This window comes from Mytilus trossulus, chromosome 12, assembly GCF_036588685.1.
Source record: "Mytilus trossulus isolate FHL-02 chromosome 12, PNRI_Mtr1.1.1.hap1, whole genome shotgun sequence".
In the NCBI taxonomy this organism is placed as follows: domain Eukaryota; kingdom Metazoa; phylum Mollusca; class Bivalvia; order Mytilida; family Mytilidae; genus Mytilus; species Mytilus trossulus.
The window spans coordinates 34,393,450-34,417,003 of record NC_086384.1 but is presented as its reverse complement, the minus strand read 5'-3'; the positions used below and the strand labels follow the sequence as shown (position 1 = coordinate 34,417,003).

The following is a 23,554-nucleotide window of genomic DNA, read 5'->3' as shown; positions in this document are numbered from 1 at the left end:
TCTGTTTAATCGATGGGACTGTTTAAATAAATTACTAAATTAATGTGTATAGCTATATAATTTTTTAAGCTAAAACAGCAAATATAGATGAAAAAAATGCAATAAAAGGATAAAGTGAAACAATTTGAGACTGTATACTTGCTGATTGTAGAAATTACAGGATAACAGATCAAACTTTTAATAATAATTTTATTCATGCTGGTTTTGGATATACCAGGTTACACATAAACTTTTTCATTACAGGATGTCAACCAAATGAATTTACATGTAGAAGTGGAGACTGTATCCCTGCTGACCGTAGATGTGATAGGAGATCAGATTGTCGTGATGGCTCAGATGAACTGAATTGTCGTATGTAAATTTACAATATACGAACACAACAGTTTATAAAATGATTGGAACTTTTAGAATACCTGTCAAGTATTCATTACAATTTAGAAAGATGTAGTATTACATTAGGAAAATAGCTAATCAGATACCAAATTAGAGGGGGAGAATCTACATAGGAAAGAAAGATGTGACATTCTTATATTTGTAAAAGAAAGTTGAGTCAAATGTTTCATTCTGTTGAGGCATGGAGGATTATATTTTTCATATTATTGAATTTTGCTTTTATTTTCTCTAATTTATCTATTTCAATTTCTATATAGATCTTGATGAGGTGCTCCAGGGGCAAACATTTCAATTTTCTATTTTCTGTGGGAAAAATGATCTTTGTTGTGTAATTAAAAACATCAAAAATTAAGAAAACTTCATCAGCTCATTTTCTCTGGCATTACAAAACACAAGGACTGCGGTATGGGTATGGGTGAAGCCAGAGAGATTCCGAGAAGATGAAGTTACACCTGTTTTACCTAACCAAATCACTCATTTCTGCTCAACTAAAATTGAAGGAAGATAACTGTTTTCCCAGACCTAATGACTTAATATAGAGATGTTGCATGATATTTCAGTAAATAATATATATTGTAAAAAATAACAATATTATTTTCTTTTGTAGCTTCTCAACAAGTAACCATCAGCATTACTCCCAGAGAGATGACTTTGAGAGTAGGATCTCAGGCTTATTTTGAGTGTACTATATCACCAGCAGACACACCATTAGAATGGTACAGAAATGGAAATATTGTAAGTGTCTAAAATTTATACGTTATCTTTGGTAATCTCAACAAGATTGATTTTCTTGCTTCAGCTGGTACGGTGAAAAGTGAGAAAAGCAATCGAGTAGAAGTGACCAATATAATCTGTTTATTGCAATTTTACCTATGACGTCATTGTTGATTTCATTGACATAGGGGATGTGGGCCCTTACTTTCCAACAATAAATGATCATATCACTCTACTGTGTTCAGAATGGAAATTATCTGTCAGTAGTGACTGAAATAAGGTGAAAAAAAATCTGGATCCTTGGTCCTAGAGAATATGTGTAAATAGATTATAGATATTATAAATGGTTTTTCAAACTTGAGAAAGTGTCTAGGTTAATTCTTAACTAGGTGCTATCCTCCTTTATCAAGATTGTAGAACAATGCTTCTCTTTGTAAATTAATTGAGAGGGGGGGGGGGGTGATGGGGTATAAGCTTCGCCTGAAGTGCATTTTGTAAGGGCTTCAATCTAACAATGTGTGCTCAATCAATGCTTTTCTAACCCTATATACTAAAAGAATAAAATTAAGAATGGAAATGGGGAATATGTCAAAGAGACAACAACCTGACCAAACAGTCAAAGCAATGCTTATCAAAACATCATTTTCCTAGGTTCATTAAGATTTCAATCAAGTTTTTCTTTCATTTAACTGAGCTCTTTATTGTGAAAGTATGTGTCATCATGAATGTCGCTTTTTATTTTGAAATGAAAAAAAAAAATTAAGAATGATGCCAGATTGCTGTTAGCTCATTAAAATAATGTATTATAATGAAACCTTCATGTAATGTTATTATACACTTTTGATTATCAATAAATTATGAATTTTCTCTCTATTGTAGGATATACAACCTAAAGCTACCATGGAGAGAGGTCGTCTGATCATACCTAACCTTGATATCACTGATGCTGGGGATTATATCTGCTCTGGTATCTACAATGACAGGACGTACACAGAATCAGCCAGGCTTGAAGTCAGGCAAAGTAAGTACCTAACCTAGATATCACTGATGCAGGAGATTATATCTGCTCTGGTATCTACAATGACAGAACGTACACAGAATCAGCCAGGCTTGTAGTCAGGCAAAGTAAGTACTTAACCTTGATATCACTGATGCTGGGGATTGTATCTGCTCTGGTATCTACAATGACAGGACGTACACAGAATCAGCCAGGCTTGTAGTCAGGCAAAGTAAGTACCTAACCTTGATATCACTGATGCTGGGGATTATATCTGCTCTGGTATCTACAATGACAGGACGTACACAGAATCAGCCAGGCTTGTAGTCAGGCAAAGTAAGTACTTAACCTTGATATCACTGATGCTGGGGATTATATCTGCTCTGGTATCTACAATGACAGGACGTACACAGAATCAGCCAGGCTTGTAGTCAGGCAAAGTAAGTACTTAACCTTGATATCACTGATGCTGGGGATTGTATCTGCTCTGGTATCTACAATGACAGGACGTACACAGAATCAGCCAGGCTTGTAGTCAGGCAAAGTAAGTACCTAACCTTGATATCACTGATGCTGGGGATTATATCTGCTCTGGTATCTACAATGACAGGACATTCACAGAATCAGCCAGGCTTGTAGTCAGGCAAAGTAAGTACCTAACCTTGATATCACTGATGCAGGAGATTATATCTGCTCTGGTATCTACAATGACAGGACGTACACAGAATCAGCCAGGCTTGTAGTCAGGCAAAGTAAGTACCTAACCTTGATATCACTGATGCTGGGGATTGTATCTGCTCTGGTATCTACAATGACAGGACGTACACAGAATCAGCCAGGCTTGTAGTCAGGCAAAGTAAGTACCTAACCTTGATATGATATCACTGATGCAGGAGATAATATCTGCTCTGGTATCTACAATGACAGGACATACACAGAATCAGCCAGGCTTGTAGTCAGGCAAAGTAAGTACCTAACCTTGATATCACTGATGCTGGGGATTGTATCTGCTCTGGTATCTACAATGACAGGACGTACACAGAATCAGCCAGGCTTGTAGTCAGGCAAAGTAAGTACCTCACCTTGATATCACTGATGCTGGGGATTATATCTGCTCTGGTATCTACAATGACAGGACGTACACAGAATCAGCCAGGCTTGTAGTCAGGCAAAGTAAGTACCTAACCTTGATATCACTGATGCAGGAGATTATATCTACTCTGGTATCTACAATGACAGGATGTACACAGAATCAGCCAGGCTTGTAGTCAGGCAAAGTAAGTACCTAACCTTGATATCACTGATGCAGGAGATTATATCTGCTCTGGTATCTACAATGACAAGACGTACACAGAATCAGCCAGGCTTGTAGTCAGGCAAAGTAAGTACCTAACCTTGATATCACTGATGTAGGAGATTATATCTGCTCTGGTATCTACAATGACAGGACATACACAGAATCAGCTAGGCTTGTAGTCAGTCAAAGTAAGTATGTTATGTTGCAATACATGGAAATATGGCTTAAACAGAGTGTAGGGTATTAATAACTTGTCTCTACATTACAGACTTTATAGGATTTATCTGCCATGTTCCATGTAATGATACAAACTACATTAAATTCTTCATCAGAATTAAAAATAGCTTTGAAATAAGAATTTAAAGAAGATCTGTTGTGAATATGTGAAAAAAATAGTAGAGGTTTTGATAAAAGGGTAGAAATATCTTTATATAACCCTTGTATTGAGAATTAGGGCACGATAGAATGGTTATGTACAATTATACAGCTGACATAGTTTCTGATGGTAAGGAATAGGAGAGGGAGGATTAGGGGTTTATCGTCATAAAAAAATCAGACTTATGGATAATTATTGAGAATTATAATACCTAGCTCATGTTAAAAGCATTGTCTTTCATGAATGATTTCAATCTACTTTTAGTAACTGTACCAACAACGCCTGCTCCAGTTGGTCCATGTGGTGTTGGACAAGCAACATGTAGGAATGGACAATGTATCCCGATTGACTATCGTTGTGATGGTGACAAAGATTGTGATGACAACAGTGACGAAGACTCATGTACAGGTACAGTGAAACCTGTTTTAATAGACCACTTAAGGGATAGCAAATTAGTGGTCTTATATGTACAGTGAAACCTGTTTTAATAGACCACTTAAGGGATAGCAAATTAGTGGTCTTATATGTACAGTGAAACCTATGTTAATAGACCACTTAAGGGATAGCAAATTAGTGGTCTTACATGTACAGTGAAATCTGTTTTAATAGACCACTTAAGGGATAGCAAATTAGTGGTCTTACATGAACAGTGAAACCTGTTTTAATAGACCACTTAAGGGAGAACAAATTAGTGGTCTTACATGTACAGTGAAACCTGTTTTAATAGACCACTTAAGGGATAGCAAATTTGTGGTCTTACATGTACAGTGAAACCTGTTTAAATAGACCACTTTGGTCACCCGACCAACCGTCCTTCAGACCCCCGACTCAAAAGTTTTTAAAGCTGATGTGGGAAAAAAATAATTTTTATACCTACTGACCGTTTTTTTCTGAAAGAAAATAAAAAATTCTAAATCCCTCGACCTTTTTATCGCCCCAAAAGAAAACAATTTACGTCTGTAATCCACATACAACATACTGAATGTTGATTTATTCTAATAAAAATTATTTGTCTAGTGTCATGTGTTATTTTATTTTGTTTCTTTAAATAAAGATTAAAACACATTTTGTTTTTATTAAATTAGTTTATTTGCATCCGACTTTCCTTTACCTGGGATACGAAAATAAACTGTTCTAAAAATAGATTTGTTTCGATGACATAATATGTACACTGTACATTGCTAAGCTTTGATAAAAATAAGCTTTTAAACAATACTTTACAGTTTATAATTATTTTAACAGTAGATATGCAATGAATTGCCTTTGATTTGGAGGTTGACAGTGAAGTAAAACCTCGTTAGTTTCGTATATAGGTGCAAAGCAGTAATGGGGCCCTGTACGGGTTATTTGCTGGACACAAGTGTTAAAATTGAGAAAATATAATAATTAAGAGTAAATACTCTTTTCATAAGATATCAAAAATAAATGATTCATGTATAAGTTCTTCAACCATATATAAATGCCCTACAATATTTAACATTAATACAGATCACCCCAAGCCCAATTTCTAGAGTTCACATTGGTTATGTCAAGATCAATAATGAGTAGGAGTTATTGTTTTTAAAATTAACCCCAAATGTTACAAATCTGACAATCCAAAACTTTTGGTCCTGAAATAGGGGAATTGGGTTTAAAAAGCTAATTTTCATGGGGAAGAGCTGCCCAAATTTTATTTAGTTTTGGACGTTTTTTTTTCAGGGGTATTCATACCTGTCAACCTCTGAAAATGAAAAGTCAGGTCATGACCTGCATTGAGAAAAAAAATCTCAGGTCATAACGCGTACGACATTTTGCGGGCTCAATTGAAGAAAAAAAAATGTTTACATATAATTTATATAGTCAATATGTATATGAAACAGTTAGAACATGTATACAAGTTTGTTATATTCCATAGTAGCAGACTTGGCATTCTTTAAAAGAACTGCACTTGGTTTCAGTTCATAGCAATGCAAATGTGTATTCATTTTACAAGAAAGAAGAGCACACAGTGTATCCTTATTAAGATCAGCCCTAAACTCTGTAGCTATTTTCTTTACTAAAGAAAATGCCCTCTCACTGTCTGCATTGCTGTTTGGAAAAACCAGTAATGTTTTAGCAAGTTTTGACAAAACAAAAAATCTTGGCTTGTTAAGAAAAATGTCATGCAACTTGGACATTTCTCCCCAAAATGTACCAATGTCAGTTTCAGGGGAAGTGCAAAGTGGAAGTTCATCTAATGGGGTCAACTGATAGTCACTGAACTCATCTTGTAGCTTGTTGAAAATATCGTTACGTAGCTCAGATAAACAAGTCCTACATTTTGACTTTTGGTTACATTGAAAAAGACCGATAAAACCGAAGGTTTTACTTCTAAATACCGGAAACAATTCCGGTCAGAAATCCGGGTCAAACGGGTAATGTTAGAAATTCCCGGGACCCGCCGGGTAAAGAAAAACTCCCGGGTGAGAGGTGAAAATAACGGGTGTCACCCACAAAAAACGGGTGAGTTGACAGGTATGGGTATTTTAAAAGGGGGTAAACTACTATACAAGTTATCATATAATATATAAAATACAAAAGAAAATAAATGGATATTGCTGATAAAAACTCACACAATAATCTAGAATATTGTCAAATGGTCTGAAGCAATGAACAAAGTGCCCATGCCTTTAAAAAAAATCGAGACAGCAATGAAGCATAATATTAAAAAAAAATAAAAAAAAATTAAAAAATCCCTACCTACCGTCCCTTAAAAATTTCAAGGGGGTGATCGGAAACACAACATTATTTTTTTTAGGCCTTAAGAGATAGCAAATTAGTGGTTTCACATGTACAGTGGAACCTGTTTTAATAGACCACTTAGGGGATAGCAAATTAGTGGTCTTACATGTATAGTGAAATCTGTTTTAATAGACCACTTAGGGGATAGCAAATTAGTGGTCTTACATGTACAGTGAAACCTGTTTTAATATACCACTTAAGGGGTAGCAAATTAGTGGTCTTACATGTACAGTGAAATCTGTTTTAATAGATCACTTAAGGGATAGCAATTTAGTGGTCTTATATGTACAGTGAAATCTGTTTTAATAGACCAGTTAAGGGGTAGCAAATTAGTGGTCTTACATGTACAGTGAAATCTGTTTTAATAGATCACTTAAGGGATAGCAATTTAGTGGTCTTATATGTACAGTGAAATCTGTTTTAATAGACCAGTTAAGGGGTAGCAAATTAGTGGTCTTACATGTACAGTGAAATCTGTTTTAATAGATCACTTAAGGGATAGCAATTTAGTGGTCTTACATGTACAGTGAAATCTGTTTTAATAGACCACTAAGGGGATAGCAAATTCAAAATGGAGTCACTAATCAAATGGCAAATCAAAAACTCAAACACATCAAACTAATGGATAATAACTGTCATATTACTGATTTGATGGTCGCAAATACCCGTTTACTGTCTCTGCTAATGCGTCGCCAGTAAGTAATTTGCAACCATCAAATCCCCAATTGATGCTGTCAGAGCTTAAAAATACAGTTATCTCCAAATTAGCAAAAATTAAAGACGAAAGTTTACCATAGCACAATAACACAATGACGGTATGTAAAGTGCAGAGTCATGTCATAGGTATCACAGAAATACTAAAAGACATATAGACAAAGCACATTAGCAAAACTGAAAGACAAGAATACAAAAATTTACAATATCACAATAAAACAATTTTAGCAAACTTACAAAATTTTCTCAAAACAGATGGAAAAAATTCCATGATATAGCTTATGTTATTTAGTTTAAAATTGAAAAAAAATGATGTTCATCTTCAACAGTATAGCAAATTACACTCTTTGATTTCCCTTTTTCATGAATATCCTTCTATTTTCAAAAGAAGTGTTATCATTTCAGCATCTGCAATATGTGAACCCAATGAATTCAGGTGTAGAAATGACCGTTGTGCAATGAAGATCTGGCGTTGTGATGGAGATGATGATTGTGGAGATAATTCAGATGAAGAAGATTGCCGTATGTATTTCTGACTGTAACCTTTAAGTGAATTGTGTCATTGGTAATATATAAAAAAGAAGATGTGGTATGATTGCCAATGAGACAACTATCCACAAAACACAGCTTATTTTCATATTTTTATAATGGTATATAAAAGAATTTTATACAAACATTTCATGCTTAACACTTGTATTTGCTAAAAATTCCTGTTTAGTGGTAAACAAATTTCCAGAGCTGTTATATATGCATGATATCAATTGTTTAATTTCACCAAATGCTCATTGTATCAATCATGACCGTAGAATTTTTATTGTTGTGAGTTTTATTATTACTATTTATGTAAAAGCACCAATTTCATAGCTGCAAATTGAGGAAAATATTTTCATGGATACCTAATTTCAATATTTTGACAAATTCTGCAATATATATATAAAAGTTTTAAATTTTCATTTAAATTCATGGTTCAGCTAGGCCCCTTAAATTAAGATAATAAGCTACCCAATACATGTAATAATCATATTATGATATGATATCATATTAATATAAATTATTGTATTTTATTATCCTGTTGAACCTACTTTAGATAAAGCTTATACTAACAATGACCACTGCCCTTTCCTCGATCTTGATATCTATATCACTTCCGGAAAGCATAATACTAAAATTTATGAAAACAGAGATGATTTTTCATTTCCTATTGTTAGTTATCCATTTTTAGATGGTGACATTCCCTTGTCACCATCTTACAGTGTTTATATATCTCAACTTGTGCGATTCGCTTGTGTATGTAACAATGTAAATTCAGAATGGAGAAATTTTTGCCTGCATTTTTTATTGCAAATTTTGTAGAAAGACTAAAATGCAAAAAAATTGTAGTTGTAGGAAAATCTGTATACAGTTATACATATCAGATACAAGAATACAAGTTTTTATTATTGCGATACTTCATTCAATCACTTTATTTGCATGAATAAAAACCTTACGGTTTATTGTATATCATTTTAGCAACAAGAAAACCTGGTGATCCATGCGATACAATTGAGTTCCAATGTATGTCAGGTGATCAGTGTGTTCCAGGGTCGTACCAATGTGACGGAGAAATCGATTGTCAAGATCGATCAGACGAAATTGGCTGTTGTAAGTTAAAAAAAGCCACAGTTTATAATTTTTTTTTAACTGTAACCTATAATATTACACATGGTATGTGATTCGTATTTTTGAGAAATGACACTTGGTCATAAAATTTACAAATATATGATTCTTAAAGTATCCCACTGAAAAATGTTATGGCATAAAACTATATTAAATCAACTTCAAAATAGTGAATAACACACCTATTTCTGTTGTCAGAGTTATTCTTCACAGGCCTTCTAAGTGAGTCAACCATGATTTATTTTGTCTTTTAACAAACAAACTGTAAAGTTTTTATCGCCTTGAATGATAAATTATATATATCTTGCAGCCATTTGAAAGAGAGAAAATGAGGGATTACAGAACTATTTTTCTTCAGTCATTATTGATTATTAAATAAAGATAGGGCTTTTATTTTAAATTTTATACAATTTTATTGTCAATTTCTATTACTGTTTTACCAAAAACCTTGACTAAAATTAATTTGGCTCATTTGATTTTTATAAATTTTCGATAAAATATTTACTTTGATCATATGATAAAAATATTATTTTTTTTTTAAATTTACATACACACTTTGTTGGAAAAATTTCATTAGATGTATAGCATTTTGACAAATACTTAACTTGGATCATTGAGAAGCTGAATATTTCCATAACAATTAGTTGAGCCTGATTAAAACATTCAGCTAATTTCACAGAGTTATCTCCCTATATTTATATGTACCATCTAAAGGGAAAATTGATAGATGGAAAACATTTTCTCTAACAGTGTAAGTATTTGTCTGTATAATTTATTTTTAGCTCCTCCCGTCATCAATTTACCACCAGTATCGAAGATAGATGTAGAATTAGGTGGGAGTTTTACCATTATTTGTGAAGCTGTTGGTACACCCACACCACTGATTGTCTGGAGATTGAACTGGGGAAATATCCCTACTGGGCCCCGTGTGTTCACAAGCAGCAAGAGTGGACGAGGAAATCTCACAATTACAGACGCTCGTGTGGAAGATTCTGGTGCATACACATGTGAAGCGATTAACACACGAGGTTCTATCTTTGCTACACCTGATGCTATTATTATCGTCAGGAGTAAGTAATGTTTATCTTATACATTTAGTTTAAACATATTTATTTATAGTGGATTGGGAAACAAGTTTTGCAACTTATATAAATCCCTTTCCACTTTGCGGGTGCAAGTGCTGCCTTGTTGGGCATTAGCCTACTCTTTTTCGAAATCTACAAGGGTGTCTTTAACGTGCAAGAGATATGGCTCTCTCTTAACACCGGTCAGCCATTTATCGTCCCCTTCCAACGGACTATCATCGTTTCCTCAAGACCATACTCACGAATGGTGTCAAGGGGGAGCCGAAAATTGAGTTCCTGAAATTTTCATCCCGAACGGGAATCGAACCAGGAACCTTTGTGTTAGTAGTCCGATGCACTAACCACTACACCACGGCTCTCTATACATTTGAAAAATGGAAGTTTAAAAAAGGAAGAAATACAACTAGCATGAGGGCAAGGTCCTCAATAACAGATTTAAAAAAAAATCAATAAACTAGTAAATCCAAAAAAGATTAAGCACTTATGTGAAACAGTAAAACAAAAATTAAACTGCATGTCAGAATTTCTACCATTGATATATTAAAAAATTAGCACGTAATTAAGATTTAGTAAGTTGTCAATAACTTTTAGTGCATACATTATAAGTTTTAATTAACTCCCGTCTGGATAATATCCATGGCGGAGGTGTTCCATAATTGGAAGTTTATACATATAGAAGAAGAAGAAGATAAGAATATCAACTTTCTTTTCCCTTTAATCTTGACTTTTGGAACTTTTCTGTCTTTTATTTAATTCTATATGATAGAGAGAAAGATATGAAGAACATTTTGTCTGCTTCTTTTTACAGAAAATATAACAGGTACTTTATACAGAATGTAAGAATAAAGTGAGCCAGTTTAGCCCCTCCATTTGATATTATTGAAGTATAAATGATTCTACCTCTGCAGCAATTCTGATACTATGTTTCCTTTACTTCAGACAGTTATATTTAAAAGTTGAGGCTGAACGAGTATTTTTGATAATTTTTGAATTTTTAACATTTAAAATGCTTGTAATAGAGCCTCAAGTTTTAAAAATGATAATACCTGTCTAGTCTGGAGTGATATTGTTTTTGAGAAGATTTGGTGGTGCCGTTACTGTTTCTCTAATGATATTTTTTTTACATAATTTATCCAATGATCTGTGGAAAGTTTTCTATGTATGTGACATCATTGGTTAAATTTATTTCGTGATATCAAAATAGTATTTAAAATGAAGGCTAGAAAATTTGGCGTCATAATTGAATTTTGGTCATAGAAGAATTGAGACCAAATGAACCACAAGTTGATCAAATAAAAATATTTAACCAGTCAGGCAATGTATATAAATTGGCCAAGAATTAGAGAATTGAAATTACCCACCAAGTGTGACAATTAACCCCATGAAACTTTTTGTTTATTATACAATTTTTTCCAATGCACACTCTCCCATTTCTGCCTGAAGCACATACATTTGTATATGTCGGTTCACATGTTTTTTTCAAATATTTTATTTGTTTTGTGTTAAAAAAAAAGATTGAAAATGTAAGAAGAAATAAAATATTGTTCTCAATATGTACATTTTGCATTATGAAAGTTAAAATATTTTATTTTAATATTTTATTTGTTTTAGGTTAAAAAAGATTTAAATTTTACTTGAGAGTTTGGGATAGAATGGCTATAAAAGGAAAAGTTTAAAACAATTATATTCAAGAAGCCATCATTCTCACTGGATTAACATTAAAAGGAATAAAATTGAAAATAAATATGTTTTTTGTTTTATTATTAGGATATCCAGCAGGACTTTGCCAACAGCCATATTTCAACGTTGAAGCTTCTGTCACTGGTGACTGTGTTCGTTGTTTCTGTTTTGGACACTCTGACGAATGTTACAGCAGCAATTTACAAATTTCACAGGTATTGGCTATGGGCCTGATATCAGTGTTATAATTTGTGTGAAAGTTATAGAAATTGGAATTTCACTTATTATGACAAAAACATCAGTTAAATCAGAAAATCATTAAAATGCCTGCTAGCTAATGCTTAACAAAAAAGAGGCATAAGTGAATGTGAAATGTTAAATAGCTATACTAAAACATTTAGGAAGACTATTAGTTTCAATTTTGTTCTTTTATCTTTCAGATAAATCTAGTTGGTGAGATGAAATTGTTAGACACAAATTCATCAAGGGCAGTTGAGACAGCCTATGTCCAGCAGCTACCATCATTGAGGGGTGCACAGGTGCCAAGATTTGACCGACTGTCACCCAATATGTATTATTACTGGAGCCTGCCCAGCGAGTTTCTGAGTGAAAGGGTAATTATTATAAAAAAAATTATTTTTGAAGTTATCAGAATTTATGCATTTGAAGTTATTTGACTTTTTGGTTTTTCTAAAATCTACAAACAATAGATATAGGAAGATTATGTATGAGTGCCAATGACAACTCTCCATCCTGGCACAATTTATAAAAGTAAACCATTAAGCTTATAAAAAATGTGCACTTTGTTGAAAATTTATATCTTTAAATTCTTATACAAGTATGTTGGTGTTTATTGTTGTATGTCTTTTTTACTATGTCTACTATTATGAAAAATAGCATTTACTGGAAACTATTTTTTTTTTAAAGAAAACTGAAGTTTATTTAATATTTTATAGCCAAGAAGTTATCATGGTAAACAAAAATAAAAAGTGTTACCATTATTTGATTATTGTTTGCTTAATGACCAGTATATTACATGCATGTTTGGGTCAAATATGTATTAGGAAAACCTACACATTTTTCTTTTTTTCAGTTAACCAGTTATGGTGGCAAGCTACAATACAAGGTGTACTATGAAATAGCTGGTGGATCCCAGTATCCAACTCAACAATCAGATGTTATGATTACGGTAGGTTGATTGATGTCTTGACTTAAGTATTGACTTATATCAGGGATTGGGTTTGACATCTTTGCCAAAGAGTTTATCTTTTTAGATCACCTGACCTGAAAGGTCAAGTGTGCTTTTCTCATCACTTGGCGTCCGTTGTTTACTTTTACAAAAATCTTCTTCTCTGAAACTAATGGCTTAAATTACACCAAACTTGGCCACAAAATCATCACTATAGGGTATCTAGTTTTCAAGATGTGTCCGATGTTCCCGCCTGCCAACCAACATGGCGGACATGACCAAAAATAAAACATAGGGGTAAAATGACGTTTTTGGCTTATATCTATGAAACTTAAGCGTTTAAAGCAAATCTGTTTCCTAGGTTAAGATCTTTCCGCCCTTAAATTTTCCAACAAATCCAACAACCCATTGTTCGGTTGCTACCCATGAATTGGCAAATTATAATTTGTACAAAGTTAAAATACAAATTATAATTTGTACAATATTTTTGTACAAATTATAATTTGTACAAAATGATAACGTGTACACAACATATATATCATTGTAATATTTAATATCTATTCTAATATGACGTGCTTCTTTCGCTTTGTAAACAACACTGTGATAAAATTCTCGATATATCTATACTTAGCGCAGACTCCCTGGTGTACATAATAATGGCTGTTACAATATACTTCCCACGTAAATCCACATGTATTGAAACCTATTTGCAAACCCTTTGTCGATTTAATTGTTTTAAAAATTGCAATTCAGAAAAGACAAAATCATTTTTATTCTTATTCGGATGCATAATAAAAAGAAGTAATGCATAAGAGCTCGGAGAAACCAACAAAATAAAATTTAAATAAAATTCCGCGAAAGTCTATTAATGTTTTTGGCGCATTTAAGTCATTTCAAAACATGACGTCATACAAATGAAAACTCTAGAGTTGAACGTTTTCTGTTACGTTAACTATTGACATGTCGTTTACAATTGTATTAAAATTGATTATCAAGGTAGGTTATGTTTGATTTTCTATTCTATTGCATTATTCGCATATGTACTGATTTCAGCAAGTCAACATGGCGGCTCATTGGTTACGAAATGTCAACTTTGGATTTGACGGTAGCTCACGGGAAAAAACATATAAATCAACATGGTTTTGAGAATGAAACATTTTTTTTTTCAGCGGTTGTTCACGAAATAATCCGTGCAAGCTACGGATCTATTAAAATGATGAGCTTTATCTAACAGGGAGTAAAAAAGAACAGCCATACACACAGATTTACCCACCCTCGCTTCAGTTTTTTTAATGATCGTATTTGTCCTATTAGAATCGAAATAACTCATGGAAGCCATAGATTATTGGAAATTTACACATGGCCTGGGCCGTGATATTCGTTGATTTTATCCCTCGCTAACGCTCAGGATAAAATTCGAATATCACGGCCCAGGCCATGTGTAAATTTCCAATAATCTATGGCTTCCATGAATTATTTCTTAAATATCACAATGACCAAAGCATCAGTAAAAACAGGTGAGTGACACAGCCTCTTTACAGCCTCTAGTTTACTTTATTCAATTCCTGTGTGCAGGTTCATAATCTGGACACTAGTCTTTCCTACTTTCAATACATGTTTTGGAGTTTAGTATGACATTCATTTCTACTGAATTACTCAATTAGTACATATTGTTGTTAATTGGCCAGCTGAAGGTCATGACTCTGGGTATGGAATTTTATATTTTTTTGCAATAGGGTTTTGACTCATATTTTCAGGTTCACTGACTTTCCAATTATGAAAAAGCTTGCAAAACATGGTGATCTATGGACACATATTCTTATTCTTGTGTCTCTTTTTCTTTTTTAGGGAAATGGTATTACCTTGTACCACAGAACTTCTACACAATTTCGACCAAGAGGAGAGAACACTGTATCAGTTGCATTTTTGCCGGTCAGTTATATACATATTTAAACCTAATTGCCACTAGATTGACAACAACACTTAAGTTATCAGCAATTTTTATTAAGTCGACATGTTTCGCCAATTTGAATAATCTCTACCTTCACGAAACTATAGAGGCGTTGGTTCAGCAATCCACCATGTTTAAACCTAGTACATGTGCAAAACCATATAAATAAATGATAACAACAGGTATTTTTCTGAGAGGGTGAGAGGTTGATAATTTATTATTCAAATTTTCAAAATGGTAAGAAATGACTAAAATGAAACAACAATTGACGGTAAGGAATAAAAAGGTACATGTTGATAGCTTTTTGATTTTTCTTTTATATGAATTCTTTATGGAATGGTGGGTCTACAACAATGTTTGCATAAAATTATTAATAAGCTGTTAGCATCAAATTTCTTAAAATTGTAGTTATGGATAAGTGTGTGCTCCATATTAAAGGACAAAATGCAGTTATGAGATGTACATGTAGAATGGCAAAAAAGGTTCTGTTTTTAAGTATCAAACTCATTTTCCCTTCTTTTGAATTTGAATTTTATGTTTCAAATACTACTGTTATTTGATATTGTAAATTTAGAAATTAATGCAAGGTTTTTATTATTGAGAAAATGTGACAGGAGTTGTAAACGCAATAATTTAATCTCACATTTTGAAATGTTTAATATGAATTAAACAGGTTTTTTTCTCAAAATAAAAAAAAATAAAAATCGCAATTACGTCTTAAATCACAAAATCGCAATAATAAATTCACGCAATAATTTCTGAACTTACAGTATTCAAACACATTTTTGGAATGATAAAATCATTGAAAAATTCTTATCTTGCAGTTAAATATATTCAGAGCACAACATTCTATTGCATTTGATTATAAAATAAATAGAGGATCTAGTTATACTGAGGATTCATTTTTTTGTGGGTACAAATTTTCTTGTAAATTAACATATATGTTTTGGGATAATTTTATTGTTTTGCCAAAATCTATAGACCTATAGGAAATTTGTCATTTATTGATAAAATAATTTTTTGGTTTGCCTGTACCCAGGAAAGCAACCCAAATTGATATCCAATAAATAATAATGAATTCACATTAATATTTATAAAAGAAATATTTTGATAATTTAGAATGAGTGGACTAGGGAGGATCAGCCTAAAAGAGGAGATACCCCTGTAAGGGAATATGCCTCAAGGGAGGACTTGATGATGGTTCTAGAAAATGTTGAGTCCATTAAAATCCGCTCTCAGTATGATGCCAGACAGACTTTAACAAGGTATGATACTATAAATAGAATACAAGGTATGATACTTTAAATAGAATAATTTGAAATAAGGAAATATGGTTTGATTGCCATTGTGACAACTTTGAACCTGAAACTAAATGCTGTAGATTTATAGATCACTGTAGGGCCCTTGACAATGAGCCACACCCAGATCAATATCAAGGTCTTAACATAACAAAATATCAAAAATGAAAAATTTGAAATAAACGACCTTGATATTATCTTCATAAGGCTTACAAACCAGTAAACTAAAAGACTATTTCTATTCTGTTTTTCAAGCTCAGCCAGGGGCCAATGTCAATAGGTCATTATTAAGTACAAAGCAAGACAAAAAGAAAAAAACCCAAAATATAGAACTGATCAGATTTGATCATTTTAAAGGTCACACTGTTCCTTTTGAATATGAATTCATTTTACAAGGTCATTTATAAGCACACAAAAAAAAAACCCAATACAAAGTTAAAAACCAAAATATGAAACTGATCTGATTTGATCATTTTAAAATAAGAACTCATTTTGCAAAGGGGTCTGCCAAAGATAAGGTTTAGTTTGTCTTACCATTTTAGAGCCACCTTCATCACTTAAAATGAATACATTTATGTTTACAGGGTTAATGATGTAATATTGACCACAGGAGTACAGCAGGATACAGGATTAGGTAGAGCTGTGTATGTAGAAGACTGTGTTTGTCCTGCCGGACATACTGGCTTGTCTTGTCAGGTGAGTTACTTCCCTTACTTCACCACTGATTAAGGCAGAGCTGTGTATGTAGAAGACTGTTTTTGTCTTGCTGGACATACTGGCTTGTCTTGTCAGGTAAGTTACTTCCCTTACTTCACCACTGGTTAAGGCAGAGCTGTGTATGTAGAAGACTGTTTTTGTCCTGCTGGACATACTGGCTTGTCTTGTCAGGTAAGTTACTTCCCTTACTTCACCACTGGTTAAGGCAGAGCTGTGTATGTAGAAGACTGTTTTTGTCTTGCTAGACATACTGGCTTGTCTTGTCAGGTAAGTTACTTCCCTTACTTCACCACTGGTTAAGGCAGAGCTGTGTATGTAGAAGACTGTTTTTGTCTTGCTAGACATACTGGCTTGTCTTGTCAGGTAAGTTACTTCCCTTACTTCACCACTGGTTAAGGCAGAGCTGTGTATGTAGAAGACTGTTTGTTCTGCTAGACATACTGGCTTGTCTTGTCACATAAGTTAATTCCCTTACGTCACCACTGGTTAAGGCAGAGCTGTGTATGTAGAATACTGTTTTTGTCCTGCTGGACATATTGTCTAGTCTTGTAAGGTAGTTATTTCCCTTACTTCACCACTGGTTAAGGCAGAGCTGTGTATGTAGAAGACTGTTTTTGTCCTGCTGGACATACTGGCTTGTCTTGTCAGGTAAGTTACTTCCCTTACTTCACCACTGGTTAAGGCAGAGCTGTGTATGTAGAAGACTGTTTTTGTCTTGCTAGACATACTGGCTTGTCTTGTCAGGTAAGTTACTTCCCTTACTTCACCACTGGTTAAGGCAGAGCTGTGTATGTAGAAGACTGTTTTTGTCTTGCTAGACATACTGGCTTGTCTTGTCAGGTAAGTTACTTCCCTAACGTCACCACTAGTTAAGGCAGAGCTGTGTATGTAGAAGACTGTTTGTTCTGCTAGACATACTGGCTTGTCTTGTCACATAAGTTAATTCCCTTACGTCACCACTGGTTAAGGCAGAGCTGTGTATGTAGAATACTGTTTTTGTCCTGCTGGACATATTGTCTAGTCTTGTAAGGTAGTTATTTCCCTTACTTCACCACAGCTTGATGTAGAGCTGTGTTTGTCCTACTGGACAAGCTGGCTTGTTTTTTCAAGTGAGCTACTTCCCTTACTACATAACAGCTTTATGTACAGCTGTGTGTGTCCTGCTGGACAGTCTGTCTTGTCAGGTGAGTTACATCACAGCTTTTGTAGAGCTATGTTTGTCCTATGGGATTGTCTTGTCAGGTGAGTTACTTCCCTTGCTTCAAAACAGGTTAAGAAAGATGTGTGTATGTAGAGTACTGAATTTGTCATGCTGGAAAGGCTGGATTGTCTTTTCAGGTGAGTTACTTCCCTTTTCACAGCACAGGTTTACTTAATTGTGTACTTTTTGGAATAAAGAAAAAGGTAAATAGAATTAATATTGATGTCCAGCTTTGTTTGATGGGATAATGATGAATAACTGTTATTTTCTGGTAAATAATAATGTTGAATTAATGTTCTCTCTGGAATTAACAATAATTTGTTTTTTTGGTTTTAGGATTGTGCCGTTGGTTACCATCAAGTTAGAAATGGACGATACCTTGGAAACTGTGTACGGTGTCGCTGTAATGGTCACTCAAGTGATTGTGACCCTGTGACTGGTCAGTGTAGGGTGAGTAAAAAGCTTTTTATGTTCCTTTTTCATTACGGAGAAGATAAATAAAAAGTTGCTGAGTTTTAGTCAAACCATTTCCAGGGACATTTTGATACAAATTGGTTGAATATGCTGTTTGAAATTTATAGCATTGAAAACTATTGTACATAAACATAGCAATTGAGTTCAACAAAATTTGCTGAGTTCAATAAAAGATAAATATAGTTTAGATGGATACATATCTGCGAACTGTCACTATTTGTGGGGGGATTTATCCCATGAAAGCTCCCAAATTGAAATTTTATGGAGCAATTTTGTCTACAAAACAGTTTATTTCACAATGGTTATAGGCTTTGAAAAGCATGAAGAAGCCAAAAACTATACATTAAAATACATGTGAAGGCTACCTTGAAGGATTTCAGGACTATAAGAGCCCTTTTGCACGTAAAACCCCCATGGGTATTTGGAAAAGTTGGCAGGTATGTGGATCTCCAACAGTTCATTGTTTACATTTTGATATATAAATATTTAAAAAAAAATGTGATTTTGAAATTATAAAAATCTTATATTTCTTTCATTTTTTTAGAGAAAAGATTTTTTTATAATAATTTAATAATTTATAATCTAATAATTTTGGAAATTTCTTTTCAGTCCTGTCAACATAACACTGAAGGAACCAACTGTGAAAACTGTGCACGAGGTTACTATGGAGATGCCACTCAGGGTACTTCAAATGATTGTAACTCATGTCCTTGTCCACTCACAGATTCAACCAATCAGTAAGTTTAAAATCAAAGTCACAGAGAGGTTTGTAAAAATAAGGAAGTATATCAAGTTTATATTTTTTCCAAAAGATGTGATTATTTAAATGCTCTCATTAAAGACTTTTCCAATAATTTTCCTGTGTCCCTTTTTAAAATTTATTCAATATTTGGCTGATTAATATAAGATCTTTCTAAGGTTTAGAAACATTCAATGTAAGACACAGAAATTTAAACTATAGGTTACTGAACTGCTTTCAACAATGAGAAAAGCCCATTCATCAATGTGTATGTCAAAATGACACCATTGACACGTAAATAAAAAAAGATGTGGTACACATGCCAATGAGACAACTTTCCAACAGACCCTAAAAGTGGTGCATTTAAGGGAGCTACCATTTGGTTTCTAGGGGGGGGCTAGGATGAAAAATTGTGTCCTGCATTTTTTTTAATTGTAATCTCTGTCCTGCCTTTTTATTTTTCACTCTATCCTGTCCTGCTTTTTTTTTTAGTTTATCCTGACTTTGTTTACGTAAATTGTCATCCTGACTTTCTTTTTTTTGCAAGTGTCTCATCCTGCCTTTTTTTTTTTCACTCAAAACTCCTGTCCTGCCTATTTTTTTCAAATTTCATCCTAGCCCCCCATAAAAATCAAAAGGTAGCTCCTTAAGCAACTACAGTTCACCTTAAATAAAAAAAACATCCTAGAGTCAGCTATTATATTTAGTGTCCTTGGCATGACAAAATGTACAACAATTCAAACTGAAAAAAATCCCAACATATGGTCAGGGTTCTCACTAATGACTATTGAAGGCGTATTTAGTCATGATGAGTCCAACAGCAAGAAGAAAATATTTTATTGCAATATAATGTAATGTTTTAGTCTCCATTTCCTAACAGAGCAATAAAATGACATTAAATTCAATCACTTTTAAACTTTTGCTATACAATGATGATATTTGTGTTTAACTATGTTCAGTTTATACAAAATATTTCAATCTTGATGCATCTGTGGACTCACCAGTCTTGAAAATGGCGAGTCCAGACAGATTTTGATGAGTACAGGACTCATGGACTCGCTTTAGTGAGAACCCTGATATGGTCTGATTTATAACACAACAAATGAAATAAGACATGCAGCTACAAAAACACAGCTACTGACAAGGGACAGGCACATATATATTGTGGCAGGGTTGAACATGCTTTTAAGCACTCTACCCTCCCCTAACCTGAAACAGTATTGTAATGCACAACATCAGAACAATTTATAAAAATCAGTACAAAATGGCCTGATACTTAAGAATGGCACACAACATTTTTAGTATTTTATGATTTTTTTACACACAGATTTTTTTTTTTTATAATTTTAATTTATCCCCCAGATTTAGCCCAACCTGACTAGTTACTAGTTTTCTTGGAAAGTTTGGGAAAAATGAGTTGCAATGAATATCAAGTACAATTTTGACTTGGAGTTCAGTATTTTCACGATTTCTATTTATCCCCCAGATTTAGCCCGACCTGTGAGATTGATCGTAGAGATGGACAGGTGACATGTACAGCCTGTGCTCAAGGTTACGAAGGAAGACGATGTGAGAGATGTGCCAGGGGTTACGTGGGAAATCCACAAATTGTTGGAGATTATTGTCGCATCAGTGATGGTTTGTGTAATATTTAAAATGTTTTTAATATTAAGTATCTAATACTAGTCTTTGGATATTGTTGCCAGGGGAAAAAATTAGAAGACTGTTTTTAATATTGCCTAGTTAATACTCGTTTTTTGGATATTGTTGCTAGGGAAAAAATTAGAAGCCTTGAGGACAATAAATTTTAAATTGATTTTTGGTAAAAAAAAATCTCAATCCATAAAAACATATACCAATCAGAAGAAATAAATGTATTCATTATTATTTAATGCCAATTTTTGTGGATTTAGTAACCATAGATTTGAATTTTCTAGGAATTGCAAATTTACTATTTAATAGGAATATGTGTCAATTTAAAACCATGAAAATCAAATATCCTTAAACATGCAAGATTTCCTAAATTTGCAGTAAGTGATAATAAATAATTCCACTGTACACTGTAATTCCTTCATGAGACATTTTTTTTTAAATTTGAATGGCTGCCTGCCATTTACAACTTTTCATTTGTGTCCCTAGATTGTGTCCCTTGAACGCATTCTCCATTCATTACATTTTGTCATAAATATATCTGTTTTTCAGAGAGGTGTGACTCCAGAGGAAGTTTAAGTCAGCTACCAGATTCTGTTACCAGACAATGTACATGCAAGGTAAATTTGTTTTAACATTTAAGGTTGTAAATTTTTCTACGATGATTTTAATATTAACTAAATATAAGAATAATAAGATGTGTTTTTACAAATGAGACAACATTCGTTCATGAGGTAGAATTTAGCACCAATAGGTCACTTATTGGCCTTTAACAATGAGCAAGACATATACTGCACAGAAAGCATGAAAAGGCCCTGACATGTCAAATGTCAATAATATAAGAAAATTATAGCCTGATTCATGCAGTTAGAAAATAAAGAAAAAACAAATAAGTTTAACCTACAATTTCAAGTTTACCTCTATCTTTTTGACAAGTTGGGTTTTTGACCCCAAACCACTTGACCTTGATCTTTAAAGAAGTTTTATTTTACTTTTTACAAACCTATCAACAATACAAATCAATATGAAGACTGAACACATTTATATTTTTCATGATTTTGTATATTTTTGACATTTCCTTCTAACTTTATATTTGTATCATAAAATTCTGGTCGCCATAATTGGCTCAAAATGAGATATCTTAGATCTTGCATGTATATCATTTGTCTAAAAAGCCTCCAACTGCAAATAAAACTATCATTTTATCATCTATTCTATCTCTTTTAGACAAATGTGTATGGAAGGAATTGCGACCAATGTAAACAAAATACATTTTATCTGAGTGTAAACAATCCATATGGCTGTGTCTCCTGTTTCTGTATGGGTGTGACTCAACAGTGTACCAGTACCTTTTGGCATAGAGCTCAGGTAAGATAGGTCTGACTCAACAGTATACCAGTACCTTGTAATTGAGCCCAGGTATGATTTTACAGTAGCCATTATCAGTAGAATGTCTGATTGGTTAACTACAAGCAAACTGTATTTTGTTTGGTTAATATCCAGCAATCTATATATTTAATAGGGGAAAATATGTTAATTTATATAAACGAGGGAGGGCTATATAGCCAGTCAAGGTCATTAAAAACTTCCATCATTAACTTATATAAATGAGTATCTAAAATTCCTTTATGAGTTAATGAAAGAAACCTCATTTTATTCATTGATTAGATGTACAAAATATATGAATTTTTCAGGCAAAAATTTCAGAATTTGTAACTTATTAAACACTTAAACTTGTGGTTTACTTAAACTACAAAATCCATGGAATTTTAAATTCTTTGAAAATTTCAAAGAATACACAGTATATGCAATGAATGAAAGATTGAATTATTGTCAAGTAAATGTTTTTATGTATGAAATATATTTGACAGATTGGAGCATCTTTCACCAGAGACAGACAAGGATTTTCATTGGTTGATATTGCTCAGCGACAAGAACCAACCACAGATGGTTTTACAGTGAACAGCAATGTCAGAGAGTTGATCTATAGAAGATTTAACACACTACCACAGAGAGTATATTATTGGTCACTTCCTCAGAGGTTCTTGGGTGATAAGGTAAATCTTTGTTTGTCTGTTTTTATAATAAATGGGCTGATGACAAAAATTTATATTTTGTTTTATGGAAAAAATTATGCATGGTTTATACAAAATTCTAACAGGACGTCCTTCAAAACGCTTCGAGTACATACCCGTGGTAAATATGAATATATTGTTTGGGCTGTTCCAATTTTGACTCCCACGTCACATGCTTTTTTTTATGAATGAGCTACCTAACGTCATAGAACGATGACGTCAGAAAATAAGCATTTTCCAGGAAAATACATGCATGTGAAGCCGAAAATCATCACAGCAAGGAAACATTAACAAAAGATGTAAAATATAGAATAACCATACATTGTCTCGAAATATCAATGTTATTTGTACAAGGCTTAGAAACAGGTAGAAAGAGAGGCTGTGCCGAGTACAAATAACATTGATATTTGGAGACAATATATGGTTATTTTTTATATACTGCAACTCTTATAACTGCTCTAAATAAAGTATATAGGGCAAAAACCTTCATTTTTGAATGTATAGCGGATGACGTAAAATTTCCGCAAACCTGTTTTACTGACGTCATAAATAAAACTCTACGGAAACATATTGTCAACGTCATCAACA

General features: G+C 33.2%; 1 protein-coding gene across 1 annotated transcript in view; it reads left to right on the top strand.

The window, feature by feature from the left end:
• The window catches only part of LOC134693874 (basement membrane-specific heparan sulfate proteoglycan core protein-like), a 172,506-nt gene that overhangs the window by 81,982 nt on the left and 66,970 nt on the right, over positions 1-23,554 (top strand). The window contains exons 21-36 of the mRNA XM_063554809.1: positions 244-351; positions 7,657-7,773; positions 8,761-8,892; positions 9,690-9,977; positions 11,760-11,887; positions 12,113-12,286; positions 12,766-12,861; positions 14,710-14,793; positions 15,932-16,077; positions 16,695-16,806; positions 18,365-18,478; positions 19,112-19,239; positions 20,728-20,879; positions 21,444-21,511; positions 22,119-22,259; positions 22,763-22,948. Coding sequence (XP_063410879.1) covers positions 244-351; positions 7,657-7,773; positions 8,761-8,892; positions 9,690-9,977; positions 11,760-11,887; positions 12,113-12,286; positions 12,766-12,861; positions 14,710-14,793; positions 15,932-16,077; positions 16,695-16,806; positions 18,365-18,478; positions 19,112-19,239; positions 20,728-20,879; positions 21,444-21,511; positions 22,119-22,259; positions 22,763-22,948 — 2,174 coding nt within the window. The remainder of the gene's footprint in view (positions 1-243; positions 352-7,656; positions 7,774-8,760; positions 8,893-9,689; positions 9,978-11,759; positions 11,888-12,112; positions 12,287-12,765; positions 12,862-14,709; positions 14,794-15,931; positions 16,078-16,694; positions 16,807-18,364; positions 18,479-19,111; positions 19,240-20,727; positions 20,880-21,443; positions 21,512-22,118; positions 22,260-22,762; positions 22,949-23,554) is intronic.